General features: G+C 41.8%; 1 protein-coding gene across 9 annotated transcripts in view; it reads left to right on the top strand.

Annotated features, from left to right (window-relative positions):
* Positions 1-3,539: 3,539 nt before the first annotated feature.
* KYAT3 (kynurenine aminotransferase 3) overlaps positions 3,540-14,484 on the top strand; it is a 55,629-nt gene continuing 44,684 nt past the window's right edge. For 3 of the 9 annotated variants that reach the window (XM_054721271.1, XM_054721270.1, XM_054721267.1), the window contains exons 1-2: positions 3,819-4,149; positions 10,032-10,131. In XM_054721271.1, coding sequence (XP_054577246.1) covers positions 4,139-4,149; positions 10,032-10,131 — 111 coding nt within the window. In that variant the 5' untranslated portion in view covers positions 3,819-4,138. Of the gene's footprint in view, positions 3,792-3,818; positions 4,150-8,663; positions 8,710-10,031; positions 10,136-12,396; positions 12,556-14,484 lie in introns of those variants that run through there. The other 6 variants (XM_054721268.1, XM_008157792.3, XM_054721269.1 and 3 more) reach the window with 6 other exon arrangements.

Below are 14,484 nucleotides of genomic sequence, written 5' to 3'. Positions count from 1 at the left end.
TACTGTTTTCTTTCTGCTATACTTCAAAATATCTTTAGTCTTTTATTTCAGGCAATCGAAAAGGCTTTATCTATGTAAGGGAGATACTGTCTTCTTACTCAGAACGCAAATCAACAGAAAATATAAGGAAAATACACCTATTAGCTATTAATTCTAGGGAGTCACTTATATTTCTCATTAAACACCAACATGAGTATAAAGAATAACACAAGGCTTGGGTCATGAAAAAAAAAAAAAAGTATTCAAATGCCCAGCATTTGGTCATTACATCATTTAATGAACATGTGTGTAAACCAAGCATGTCAAACCTGCGGCCCACAACGAATACCCATTAACGATTACTCATTTATTTCAGCCCTTTTTATTCAGCATGTCTCTATCGAAATAAACCTACATTCCTATGAAAATTGAAGCTTTTGGTTTTTTTTGGCCCACATAAACTTAGCCTTGTTTATTTGGCCCGTGTTAGCCTTTGAGTTTGATATGCTTGGTGTAAACTGATAACAGTGAGATGACAAATTAAACACATTTACATTCTCTCTCAACTTAAGCCCCACTAAAATAACAGTAAGGAGATTCTTTTAAGCCCATGAGAACACAAACAAAAAGAGGAATGACAGTGGCAACAAAATTATAGCAGTTATAAAGCAAATGGGCAGGTGGTATCTGACAGCCTATTAAAATAAGCTGAATCCTGGGACATTCATAAAGAAAGCCAAGCCCTAACCGGTTTGGATCACTGGATAGAGCGTCGGCCTGCGGACTCAAAGGTCCCAGGTTCGATTCTGGTCAAGGGCATGTACCTTGGTTTCGGGAACATCCCCAGTAGAGGGTGTGCAGGAGGCAGCTGATCGATGTTTCTCTCTCATCGATGTTTCTAACTCTCTCTCCCTCTCCCTTCCTCTCTGTAAAAAAAATCAATAAAATAAAATAAAATAATTAAAAAGAAAGCCAAAAAGGCAACTCGATTTACCCCCAAAGAACTCTCCAAAGGCTCAGGACTAAATACAGGAGAATTATTTAAAGGCCTTTCCATGCAATAAACAGATCCCCAGATCCCCACTCCTGGTCTGCCATAGCCCCACCAATTGGTCCCCCTTCACATTAGCAGGAGATTAGGAGTTTATACTCCAGCGAGGGTAAACAGAGAGTATCTGAATTAGGAGAACTCCGTGATAAAGACTAACTGAAACTTGAGGCAAATATAATCAGTCAGGAGGGTGTACAGGAGGAGTTAGGGCTTATGGAAGTTCTCACAGCTACCTTAATCTGGAGAACCCTGCACGGGAGGAGCCTACAAGAAGAACTCTATGTTTATAGTAAACCTTTATGGTTCTAACCTCTCCTTCCTTAACTCCCCTTCCCCTTTCATAAATGCCCCTGCATCCTGGCCCGCAGGCTAGAGTGTGCACATGGCTTGCCATGTCTGCATGCATCGGGTTGCAACCCTCTCTTTTTCCTGAATAAATTCTTCTTGGTGACAAAACATCTAGCCCATATTATTTTTCAGTTGACACCAGATATAGCTGATAGTGGAGAGCAAGTGCTGAAACAGAGGAAATAAGTGAATGTCAGTATAATAATGAATATTGAGATCTTTAGCCTTTTTTCCCTCCACTGCCTCCACCCTAGCCCCCCCACACTTCAACTCTCGCTCTAACAACCTCCAAACAAATCTTCCTGCTTCTACTCTTGCCTACCCACAGTCTCACCTCAAAGGCAGCTAGACTTTCTTTTTTAAATTTAATTAAGATCACATGATTCCCCTGCTTAAGATTTCCCAATGGCTGCTTCAGAGTAAAATTTAAACTCCTTTCTACGGTCTTAAGACTCTGCGTGACCTGGCCCCTGCCTTCCTCTCCACCCTAATCTGGAGAACTTTCCTCCCCCATTACTATGCTTTAGACATACTGGTCTATCATTCCTTGAACATGCCAAGTTTGTTCCCTTTGAAGGGCCTTTTCAACTATTATTTTCCTTTCCAGAAACATTTTTTGCAAGGTTCATCCTTCAATTCTGGGTTTAAATATCAGCTCCCCAAAAGCAAAGCCTGTGCTGACCATCCTACACAAATTATCTGCTGTCTTCACCCTTCACTGCTTCTTTCAGAGTGCTTATCAACCTCTGAAGTCATCCTACATAATAAAAGCCTAATATGCTAAGTGCCTGGTCATCCGGTAGGCCATTCAACTAATCAAAGCTTAATATGCTAATGATATACTAAAGCTGCTCAACCGCTCACTATGATGTGCACTGACCACCAGGGGGCAGACGCTCCGACCAGTAGGTTAGCTTGCTTCTGGGGTCTGGCTGATCGGGACTGAGCAAGATGAGCCAGACATGCCCTGGAGCCCTTCCGAGATCCCTCCCTGGCTGGCCAACCTCTGTGTCCCTCCCAGGCCCTGATCGTGCACCAGTGGGGTCCCTTAGCCTGGCCTACGCCCTCTCACAATTCAGGTTGAAAGACTCCCCCACACCCAAATGAACAAATTTTGTGCACTGGGCCTCTAGTTGTATATATTTTGTTTTCTATTGTTTCTCGCTCAATAAGATTTAAGACAACACACTTTCTTGGCCTCATTTTCCCCAGTGGCCTCAGCACCTATGTACTCAAGTAATATTCATTCAATGTAAGAAAAAGAAAAGAAACAGCTGGTATGGGGTCTGAAGTGTCACCCTTATGGCTTCAGTATTTTTAGGAACTAGCCATGGCGCGTCCCTGTAAAACAACATGACAGAATGCCAGCATCAAAGTCACTGTCATCCTGATGAAGTGAGACAGCAGAGAAGATCCCCTGATAATCTTGTCTAAACACAGATAAAAGCAGTCACTCTACAACTACACAAATACCAAACTTCCCCCTCTCCCAGCTAGTAAAACTGTTGCTGCTTTATCAATTACAGTTTTAGCTTTGCAGTTTCCCTCCCTTCTGCATAAGCTGTATTATACCAATGTTAGAATTACCCCACATCTTGGCAGCACCCAAAACAGAATGAATCTCCATTTCCTCAAATCCTCCCCCAAAATCACCTAATACAAGCCCAAAGGCTACAATAAGTCATTCTTAATTCTGTTATTAAAATGACCTACCTTTGCCCACCTTGTAGTGTTCTCCCTCATTGCAACGACTAATAAACCCAACTTTCTGATTATAGGTGTGTTCCTGGTGGCCTCTTTTTAAAATATATTTTTATTGATTTCAGAGAGGAATGGAAAGGGAGAGAGAGAGAGAAAGAAACATCAGTGATGAGATCGAGCCCGCAGCTGAGGCACGTGCTGGGACCTGGAATAGAACCAGCAACCTTTTGGTGTACAGTCACACTGGCCCGGCCACCTTCAGCGTTATTCTAACTACAACCCTCCCCTGGCCCAAACCCTGCGGCCTCATAGTTTGCCCTTTCTTCCAAACTAATCCGTGTTCTATACCCGCCCCAACCCAATGTGTCACACACATCCAATTGGAGGACTGGGTGGACATTTCATACCCAACCCCCGGCCATCTCGAAGTCCCGCCCCATCCCCACCCCTTTGCCTTGACTCGCCTCAATCCCGCAGAACTAAGCAGGCCCCGCACCTCCACCTGCCCAGTCCAGTCCCGGATCCCGGCAGTCTTCGGAGCCAATCGCGCCCTGGGTCCCGACACGACTTCCAGATGCGCCTTCCTCTAGCCCCCGTGCTCCCTCCAGCTCAGCACTTTTCCCCGCCTCCCTGCCCATTCCCGTCCAGTCTCGTCCAGTCCGGGATCCCGGCCGCCCTCCAGCCAATCCGCACTCCGACTCCATTCCCTCGGGTAGGTCCCCGCCCAGGTTTCGCCCCCACCCCCGAATCCCACCCACCAGGCCCTCTGAGCCCAGGCGGGACTCGAGCCCAGGTGGCAGGGTCGCACCGCCCGTGAAGGAGGTAAGTGGGTCGCGAGAGGAGCACCTCGGGACGGAGTGAAGATTGCGGTCGGGGCAGGCGGAGTCACGGGAAGCCGGGCCGGACCGAGGGCGCTGCGCGCCTGGCAGGGCTGGGCGGGAGGAAGAGCCGGTCTGGATTTCCTTGAAGACTCGGACTCGCCCTCCTGAGCCGGCCAACCTCCGGGAGGGAGGCAGCAGACGGTCCACTCTGGGTTGAACAGTTTCCTTTGGAGAGGAAATGACACCGAGGTGACTGGCCTTCTAGGGTGGGATCTTTGATCCCCCGATCATCGATTGCCCTTTGTGTACTTGGTGTTGCAGTTTGGGTATTTTGAAAACAGCGTGGCAAGAGTAACACCGACTCGTTTATCCATATCCGGATTTTTAAAAGGAAACAAAGGCAGTTAACCTGACATATAAGTGAACCTAAAGGCTGTAGTTAAAAGAGCCAGTCCAATCTGCTGCTTTTGCAATCCGGGCAGCTCAAGAAGGGGGAGCCCCACCCCCAGTATGGAAAGCATTGCTCCACGCCCCCCGACACCTGGGCTCTCCCCAGGCAAGGATTGGGGCTGCTTGCTCAGCTCCACGCCAGGCACCACTGGTGCAGGTCAGTCCTTAGAAAATGTTATCCCACCTTGTGCTAAAACTTAATTCCTGCTGCTTCACACGAGTCAGCTATACTTCTTCCCCCTGGAGAAATGTATAACTACACGAACCCCATTTTCACAGAGCAGCTTTTCAGCAATTTCACGGTCACATCTCCTTAAGTATTGTGCCACCTAAATATAGCTAATTTTTTTCCACTCATGCTCCAATGCCATGACTTTGAGGCTTGTTGTTCCCACTGTGCTAAACCAGTCAGTACCTCGTGCACCTCCTAGATGCCCTCTGCTGTGGCACTGCACCTTATAAACACTCTGGACGTGGGCTGACAGGTTGAGCATGAAGTGCAGATGGTCTTTCCTTTGGTCAGACTCCTACTAGTAGCACTAGCCCTTTTTTGCAGTCTCTCACATTAAACCTTCCTTGAGCTTTCAATTAACCTGAATGTTCTGGAGTTTGTCAAATGAACTAAATCTCTTCCTACCTCTCTCCCCCATATATAGAGTGGTTGGAAGTGATCATTTGGATCTAAGTTCAGAGCTTCAGTCTTCACGATTCATTCTGACTACCTTGCTTACATTTTAGCTCTGGATTGTACCCCCAACAATTCACCAGCCTTCTCAGCTTCAGGTCACCCTCAAATCTGCCATGTGTACTCTCTGTATCCTCATTGTAAGCAATCTACTCCAGTGATAATGGTTTAATTTTCTATTGGTCATGCATATGAATATGCCATAATCAGGTTTCCTACATCACCCCGATTCACAATTCCCTGTTTTGTTTTGTTGTTGTTGTTTTCCCCACAGAACATTGTTCTAAAGGAGAAACTAGAAAAATAGAGTGAAAATATTGTTTAGAATTAAAAGCCATATGGTTTTTTATTCTTCTCTCACTTTTCAATGATATCCAATTTTATTTGTTTGTTTACCTTATTGCTGACTATACATTTGGAATGTTAATTACCTTAGAAAAGTGCTGCTTAAAATGTGTTTATTTAAAATGCAGGGAAAAAATAGCTGTAGAGGTTCTGAATCAGTACCTGTCCGTCTGCTTAGGTTTCTCTGGAAGCATTTTTTCATCTATTGCCCATTGCCCTCACAATTCCTTCCACAATGAGATAACCTAGTGAGAAGGAACGAGAGCCCAGGTCTGAATATTGAGGAATTCTGTCCTTTAATGACAGGTTAGGGAGAGGTAGGAGGAAAATGAGGGGTTGTCATATATCAACAGCTAAGGGAACATGGTGTTTCCGGGAGGAGACCCGGCTTGACCAGCAGTATCTAAAGCTACAGAGAGCTCAAGGAAAGTGAGACTCACAGAATGTCCACTGGGTTTCACAATATGGAGGTCAAAATTGACCTGAGCAAGAGCTGTCTCTATGGTGTAAAGGGTACAAAAGGCACACCTATCCTCCTACTGAGGAGTATAGATTGAGGAAAGGAGGCGGCTGATAAAATAATCTTTTTTTAAGTTTTGCTTTTGAGATCACCCTTCTTGCCCCTGCTGTTTTTCATTTGCCTTTAGCTCCAAATAATCACTATGCTTAGTGGTATATTTTGGGCTGGCATATTCTGCCATTCTTCATCTATAAAATATAGTAGAAATGCTGGAGAAAGTACAGGTTCAATTTGAGATTAATAACCATGAGCTTGTGGTGAAACCAATCCTCTCCTGTGTGACTTTCCAGCAGTCCACAGCTTCATGGGCCATAGGAGAAACAGACACTGCGGTTGAGTTCATCCAGAGCTAGTATTGTACAGACAGAGGGTAGGACATTTCAAGAACATCACTGAAATGGTGGAACTGGCATCTAAATTGGGGGGAAAAGGAAGGCAAGGGCTGATTGGGCAAAGGGAAGGCAGCCTCCTAGAGATCTTGATTGCCGGAAACAAATCAGTTTCACTAAAAAGAGAGATGTTGACAGGAAGCCAGGAAGGCTGGTCAACAACCTTAATTGCTCTAACCACTCACCCTTTAGTTGAGATATTGTTAGCTGAAGCAGCCTCCACCTTGGTTTGTCCCATTAAGTTTTTGTTATTTCCTGCCTAAGGGCTACATGTATATTTCTGTTTATCTTGACTAAGATGTTTTCCCCAAAGCCTCAATAAAAGGGATGGCAGAGCCAGAGCAGTCAGTAGTTCTCCCACTAGAGGTGGACTACCACCTGGCCCCCCATTTCGCCAAATTGAATTTCTTCAGTCTCCTTTCATTTGTGTGCGGCCCTTCTCCAGAACTCGAACCCTGAACCGGAACCCTGGACCACGCGGGACGTGGAAAGGGATTCCTACATTCTGGCGCCCAACGTGGGGCTTTTGTGTGCGGTGAACTTCCCTCACCTTTTTCCGGTGAATTTTCCACACCTTTCCTCAGTGTACTTTTTCTTTCCTTCGCTCTTAGGCGAAAAATTCCTTCTCCTCCAGAAGTCCCTCGGTAGGCGCCAGAATGTAGGAATCCCTTTCCACGTCCCGCGTGGTCCAGGGTTCTGGTTCAGGGTTCGAGTTCTGGAGAAGGGCCGCACACAAATGAGAGGAGACTGAAGAAATTCAATTTGGCGAAATGGGGGGCCAGGCGGTAGTCCACCTCTAGTGGGAGAACTACTGACTGCTCTGGCTCTGTCATCCCTTTTATTGAGGCTTTGGGGAAAACATCTTAGTCAAGATAAACAGAAATATACATGTAGCCCTTAGGCAGGAAATAACAGAAACTTAATGGGACAAACCAAGGTGGAAGCTGCTTCAGCTAACAATATCTCAACTAAAGGGTGAGTGGTTAGAGCAATTAAGGTTGTTGACCAGCCTTCCTGGCTTCCTGTCAACATCTCTCTTTTTAGTGAAACTGATTTGTTTCCAGCACTTGATAATACTGAAGAAGAAGAATAGTTGGGATAATTAAGAAAATTAAAAGGACAGGTGGTTTATAGTCAAAGAGCAGAATTCTTCAATTATTTTGGGACTAGAGGCCCAATGCACGACATTCGTGGAAAGGTAGGCCTTCCTTCCCTCGGCTGCTGGCACCTGAGACCAGGGCTTCCCTCACAGCCCCGGCTTCGTCCAGAAGGTCATCCGGGAGGACGGCGGTCTACTTAGCATATTACGCTTTTATTATTATAGATTAGACCTGGTTGAGGTAATGGCAAAGTGCAGGGTATGACTGTAGGAGAGACTGACTAAGGTGGGATGAAGGAGAAGAGCAATGAACATGGGAATATCAGTTGTTGGATGGGTCATCTTTGAAGACATTGAAATTACCTGGGTGATCTCAGGTCTTAGAGTTGAGAAGAAAACTGTATGCTCAGTGACAAAAACCTTAATGAATGACTGGGAGTTAACAGCAAGTCAGGAGATAACATCAGTAAGGCACATGAGGGGAGTAACTGTCTAGCAGTGATAAAATGGGCCGAAAGAAAGAGGTAGGTGGAGCATGTAAGAGCAAAAGCCAACACTGAGGAATATAGACGTGGTACCTTTGGGGAAAACAAGATTTGAGTTAAAGCAAGGAGGTGCAGGGAACACTCCGAGAACACGAAGATATAATGGAATTGAATGATTATGATGCAGCTATTCCAGGAGATACAGTGGAAGGTTTGGCAAGTGGAAGAGAAATAAAGAGCTGGGTCATTTGCCAGGGCAGTACATTTCATTGTGGAGGTAATGTGCAGTCAAAGACAGACCGAGGAGAAGGAGTGGGATTTAGGCCTTGGGATTTCCAGATGAAACGGGTGGATTTAGTGTCAACTCCCTTAGGAGAATAGGTACTGAGGCCTGGTGATCAGAGGGCGTGGCTCACCCAACCTGGGGTGAAGTTTCCTAAGAGATACAGTCTAAGCTCATGCATGGCCAGCCAGTGACTTCAGTGCCTTGTGAGATTATCTTCAAACCCAGGATTCATTTATTCATCTGTTTTGAAATAACAAGGCTCAACAAGTGTCAGAGACTTGTCTGAAGATAGAAAGCTTTTTTTATAAAAATGTCAAGAGTAAGGATTAGAATCCAGGTATCCCGATTCCTAATCCTGTTTTCCCCCATTTTATCTCAAGAAGGTAGAAGAGGTTTCTTTCATTTGTCTACTTGCAAGAAAGCATTTTGCTTAACACCAAAGAAATTAGGCTGAATTTAAATAGATGTTTACTTGCTGAAAAAAATTGTTCTAAATCAAATAACTCCATGATAATGAATGAAGACTGCTCAATATAGTTACTATTATTTGGTAATTTTCTTTAAAACTATCCCTACTGCCTAACTCAGTTAATGTTTTACTCCTGAACCGAACAATTAGTGACACAAGAATAGGCATGTTTTAAGAAAACCTGGCCTTGAACTTGAAAGACATAAAACATAAGGAATAATTTGTTGCTTTATGAAAGGAATTAATATTTTATAACAGACTTATAAATAATCCACTTAAATCATTAATTTATTATGTGATTTATGTATTCATTCAGTCATTTAATACTTTTATTTATCAAATGCCAGAGAATACAGTGTCGAATTAAATATACCTGCTCACGGAGTTTATGTTTTAAATTTGTGAATAAGTGAGTGAGTGGCCAGCCACACGAACAAACAAACAAACGAAGTGCTTTGCTGAGAATTAAAATAGGCTGATGTGCTATAGAGTGGCTAAGAGGCTGTCATTTAAGCTGAGATTTTAATCACATGCTCAGGATTTTATATTTCACTTTTTAAGAAACATCCAATGATATATCATTTTTTATATAGAAAGCTTTCTATAGCCTTAACATTTGGTAACAAAGAGATTCATAGCTAGCTTCAGTGGACCCTTTGAGTTCTTAGAATCCATCTCTTTTTAAAAGTTAGATCAGAGATAGAGGAAATGCCATCCCCTAATACAAAATTCGCTGGGCAAAAATCTCATGAGAAGTGTCTGTTTGCCTGAGTGTGGCAGTATAACAACAGAACTTCATCTTGCTTTGATCTCCCTACCCATGATGGATAATGCTTTCCTTACAGGTAGAGAAGTAACTCAGAATGCATGCCAGTTATGTAACTGGAACCCATTGAAATGACTTGCTAGTTATAGAATTGTTGAGGGAAGTACCATCTGAGAAAATAACCTAAGATTCATTCATATATTTATATTTACCAGGAACTGATACAATTCTTTTCAAGCAACTTTCTAAAGTTTTTAAAAACTATACTGTTACAGATTGTGCTTTTGCTAGTTATCTAGACAATTCTGAGTAGTTTTTAAACTGAGAAATTCTGTATTTTAACTACTAGTAATGGAACTTTTACTTAATGCTCTTCACTAAGTTAGAGCCTTATTTTTTGAATTCACAATATCCTTACAGATGTCTAGATTAAAATAACGTGCATAAATTTATAAAAGAGGGTTTTATTAGAAATTATTATAGTGATAAGAGATTTATCATAGAGAAGAAAAAACTATCATAACATTTTTATATATATTTGATATGAGCTACGGTCTATCAGCTAGCTATAACTATCTGATAGCAATTTAAGTATCATATATTCACTCCCTTTAAAACTTTTTCTTTTATCCTGTAGCATGTTTTTGGCTCAGAGGAGACTCTGCTCCCTTGGCAGTAGAGCTAAATTCCTGAAGACAATTTACTCTTCAAAAATCTCCAGACTCTCCATTTCTGCTGTAGGTATTGCTTACAGATAAATTATTGTACATATTCCATGATGTCAAAAAAGTACAACTTTTCAAGTTTTTTGTGTGTGTTTTTTTTTTTTTTTTTTTGGAAACTGATATTCGCTGAGCTACTTCTTGCCTGTCTATGTATCAGGCATAGTATTGGGTCTTGTGGATTCATGATATCATTTTATCTTTACAGAACTCTTCAAGTTATGAATTGTTACATTCCTATCTTACAAATGAAAAAGTGGAGGTTTAGAGAGGTTTAGTAGGCCACATAGCCTGTAAGTGTCATAACCAAGATACCATACTCACCCTTGTCTAGTTCTCGAACTCTAAAGGGGGGCTCTGTATACTCAAGAAAGGATGTTATAGTGACTGTAAGTACAGGCCTTGTGTCTTCAAGATTACAGGAAGTATGGCAGATTGAGGACCAGGTTATATGACATCATGGAAAAGCAAACAGATCTTTTTGTTACTACCATGACTGTCATAACCGAGGGTAGATAACTGAGCCAGTTTCTTCAACAAGTCAGTGGCATGAGAAAAAGGGGTGTTTTGGAATGACTGCGGTGAGATGAAAAGAGGCTTAAGAACCACAACCACCAAAACAATGTGTTGACCTTGTTTAGGGACTCGATTCATTCAATCAAAATGTAAAAAGATATTTTTAAAGATAATCGGAGAAATACAAGTATGTATTGGGTATTAGATGATACATAGGAATTATTGTTAATTGGGTGTGATAATGACATTGAAGTTATATAAGAAACTGTCGATATTTTTTAGAGATACATGCCAAGTATAGATGGGTGAAATGAATTAAGGTCTAGGATTTGCTTTAAAATCACTCAGCAATAAAAATTAAAAAGGGAAAAGATGAAGCCAATTAGACAAAATCTTGATAATTATTCTGGGTAACATGTATATGTGTGTTTTAAATTATGTTGAATCATATAAAATTGTCATTTTGTAGGTCAAAAATGGGTAATCGGCAGTTCTATATTGTTCAAGCTAATAACAATCTCAACTTTTATGTAAGATTGAAATTTCATTAAAACCATCGTCAACTTTTCTCTTTATGTGTAAATACTATGATTGTCTTGGGTTCCATCTCTCATCTTTGTTACCACCATGGCTACTTAGTTCAAGCCCTCCATGCAGAGGTTGAAGTCAAGGAAGTGGTAACATCACTTAGGGTGATCAGATTAAGGCAGGTATTAAATTAAGGCTGGGTTTGCAGTTATCTGCAGAGCTCAATTAGAACTGGCATACCCAGGACCCATCCTGAGCGAATCTCACTCTATAAGTCTGGAGTGTATTTTGAAAAAATTTTCCAGGTGATTCAAATGTACATCCTAGGCCACAACCAATGACAATGCTTTATTCATATTTGTAAATTATCTGGGATAGAATTCAGCCCTTTCCATCTTTAACAATAACATCAGAAAGGTCTTTACATTTAATCACGCCTTTGCAGTTAAAATAGTCACACAGATAGCCCTGGCCTGTGTAGCTCAGTTGGTTGGAGCGTAGTCCCATGCACCAAAGTCTTTCAGGTTCAATTATGGGTCAGGACACATACTCAGGTTTTGGTTTCGATCACCTGTCAGGGCGCTAACAGGAGGCAGAACGATGTCATTCTCTCTCTCTCTCTCTCTCTCTCTCTCTCTCTCTCTCTCTCATCTCCCCCTCTTTCCGCCATTTCCTCTCTCTCGAAAATCAATTTTTAAAAAATAATCACAGTGTTCTTCCTGCTATTAGGCAAATGAAAAAGCAGACCGATTAGTGTTATAGAGTAGTAGTGATAAGTTTAAGTCAAGAACAACTTACCAGAACCAGCCTGACTACTTACTTACTTTAAATCTGTTTTTACTAGAAATCCTCCTCATCCACACCATTAATATCCTTGAAAACTTACTATAGCCCTGGCCGGGTAGCTCAAGCTCAGTTGATTAGAACCTCATCCACATGCACCATGGTTGTGGATTGATATCTGGTCAGGGCACATACAAGAATCAACCAATGACAATGCTTTACATCCCAGGCCACAACCAATGACAATGCTTTATTCATATTTGTAGATTATCTGGGATAAAATATTACTTTATATATGAAAGGCAAAATCATGACTCATACAAATATAAAAATGAGCATGTATTAAATATTATTTTATATATTGAATGCATAAATAAGGGCAACAACAAATTGATCTCTCTCTCTCTCTCTCTCTCTCTCTCTCTCATCAATTTTAAATAAATAATATTTTAGGTGTTAAGGGAAAAAATTACTGCTGTATAGTAAGAAAAGAACCAAGATGAGCCCAGGATGAAAATCACTATCTGCCCCCTGTTTGGGAGATCACATTTATATTATCCTCTGGTGCCAGAGAGCCAAAGAACTAACTACAGATGAAAGAGAGATGGATGAGTGGGTGGATGGATGAGTGGGTGGATGGGTGGATGGGTGGGATGGATGGATGGATGGATGGATGGATGGGAGGGAAGAAAGAAGGAAGGAGGAAGTATTTGTTCTTGAGAGGTCTCATAGAGCACCAATTCCTAGGACCTAATCACCCTTTATTAGACCAGTCTTTATTTAAGGTTTAGAGCTCGGCTGGGCTGTGAGGGGCTCTGCATAGGCTTCCTCCACATCTAGCTTTACGTCTCTTCTGGGTATAAGTGCCCAGTAGAAATTACCTGTCTCTCTGTCTCAAGTCCAGATTTCCACGAATTGCCCTGATTGGTTTAACCTGACTCTGTCACATGGAGATGGAAAAGCAAATGTTTGGTAAATAAATATTTGCTGGTTTGTGTTTAACAGTGGGATACAGACAGGACTTAAATCAAAGCCTGCTAGGTTCCTCCCCATCTACCACATTTACTGTATATTAAACTATAGTTATTTATGATATTTCCCTTCCTGGAGCAGGTCCTCTGTCTAAATTCTTTTAGGCAGTTTGGCGGGGGGGGGGGGGGGGGGGGGGGGGGGAGTCAAAGGTTTTTCCTAAGTCTTCCTTTTCTTAAAAAGAACCTGAATCAATATCCCAAAGGCATATTTGGGGGTGGCTAACTCTGCCTCCTCTCAACTCAGTTTCCTAGTATTCCAACTGTGTATTCACCTACTCTATCAGCTGGCAGGTTTAAGGGAAACCTTGTTCTCAGTCAGCTTGTTTCTGTAGTTTCTGATGATGGTGATTTTCAGAAAAAGGCAAAATCATGACTCATACAAATATAAAAATGAGCGTGTATTAAATATTATTTTATATATGAAATGCAAGAGAACAAAGCAGAAGTTACAATCAGTTCCAAGGGCAAGTCAAAAGCAAAATTTTTTATGTAATAAAGAAATTGAATTGCAAATGAAGGCAAAACCGGTTTTCCACAGGTTGGAGGGAAGTCAGTCAAAACTCTTGAACCTGATTTGCATGCCTACCAATTACTCTCAGTTTGCAAAGGTGCAAAATATCTCAAAGCCCAATTCTTGTCCACTAGATCTGTCAGGCTGTACTACATCCACTGCATAGTTTTCCATTAAAGTACTATTTTTTTCTACAACATATTATCTCTTAGAGGGGATCCAAATTCCTCTTTCACTCATTTGTTTAGTCAACAGATATCGAAGAGCTATAACATCAAGCACAAGTAATTGTAAAATAAAGCAATTAAGTGTGCGTTGCTTAAATGTCCCAGTTAAATGTGTGTGCCTTTGAGTTCATTATAATTGGATTTTCCCCTTGCTTGTCTGAAGTCTACTGCCCTACTTTGCATTTCCACGTCAGAGTTTTCAGTTCTTCCACCATTACACAAACATTCTGTTATTTTCCTATGCCATCTAGTGGCAGAAGAATGCAATTGTCTGTTTTTTAATGAGTAGTCCTATTTTGGAAAACATCCAAAATCTGAGATAAGTCGATTAGTCTGCTGGCTTGAGGAGCATTTTGTCCAAAAGGAGAAAGAAGACATGATTTCAGAAAACCCTGGCCACTCTTTTTAAATTTTTTAACTTTTTTAAAAATATATTTTATTGATTTTTTACAGAGAGGAAGGGAGAGGGAGAGAGTCAGAAACATTGATGAGAGGGAAACATCAATCAGCTGCCTCCAGCACACCCCCCACTGGGGATGTGCCCGCAACCAAGGTACATGCCCTTGACTGGAATCGAACCTGGGACCCTTGAGTCCACAGGCCGACGCTCTAGCCACTGAGCCAAACCGGTTAGGGCTAAATTTTTTAACTTTTACTAGACTATTTTTAGAGCATTATAGGTTCATAGCAAAATTGAACAAACACTATAGAGTGCTGGTATATGTCCCTGAATCCTGACATATATAGCCTCCCCCATTCTCAATATCTGCCA

This window comes from Eptesicus fuscus, chromosome 9, assembly GCF_027574615.1.
Source record: "Eptesicus fuscus isolate TK198812 chromosome 9, DD_ASM_mEF_20220401, whole genome shotgun sequence".
NCBI classification, from domain to species: Eukaryota; Metazoa; Chordata; class Mammalia; order Chiroptera; family Vespertilionidae; genus Eptesicus; species Eptesicus fuscus.
Note: the sequence above shows the minus strand (reverse complement) of the source record. Positions and strands in the feature narration are given on the sequence as shown.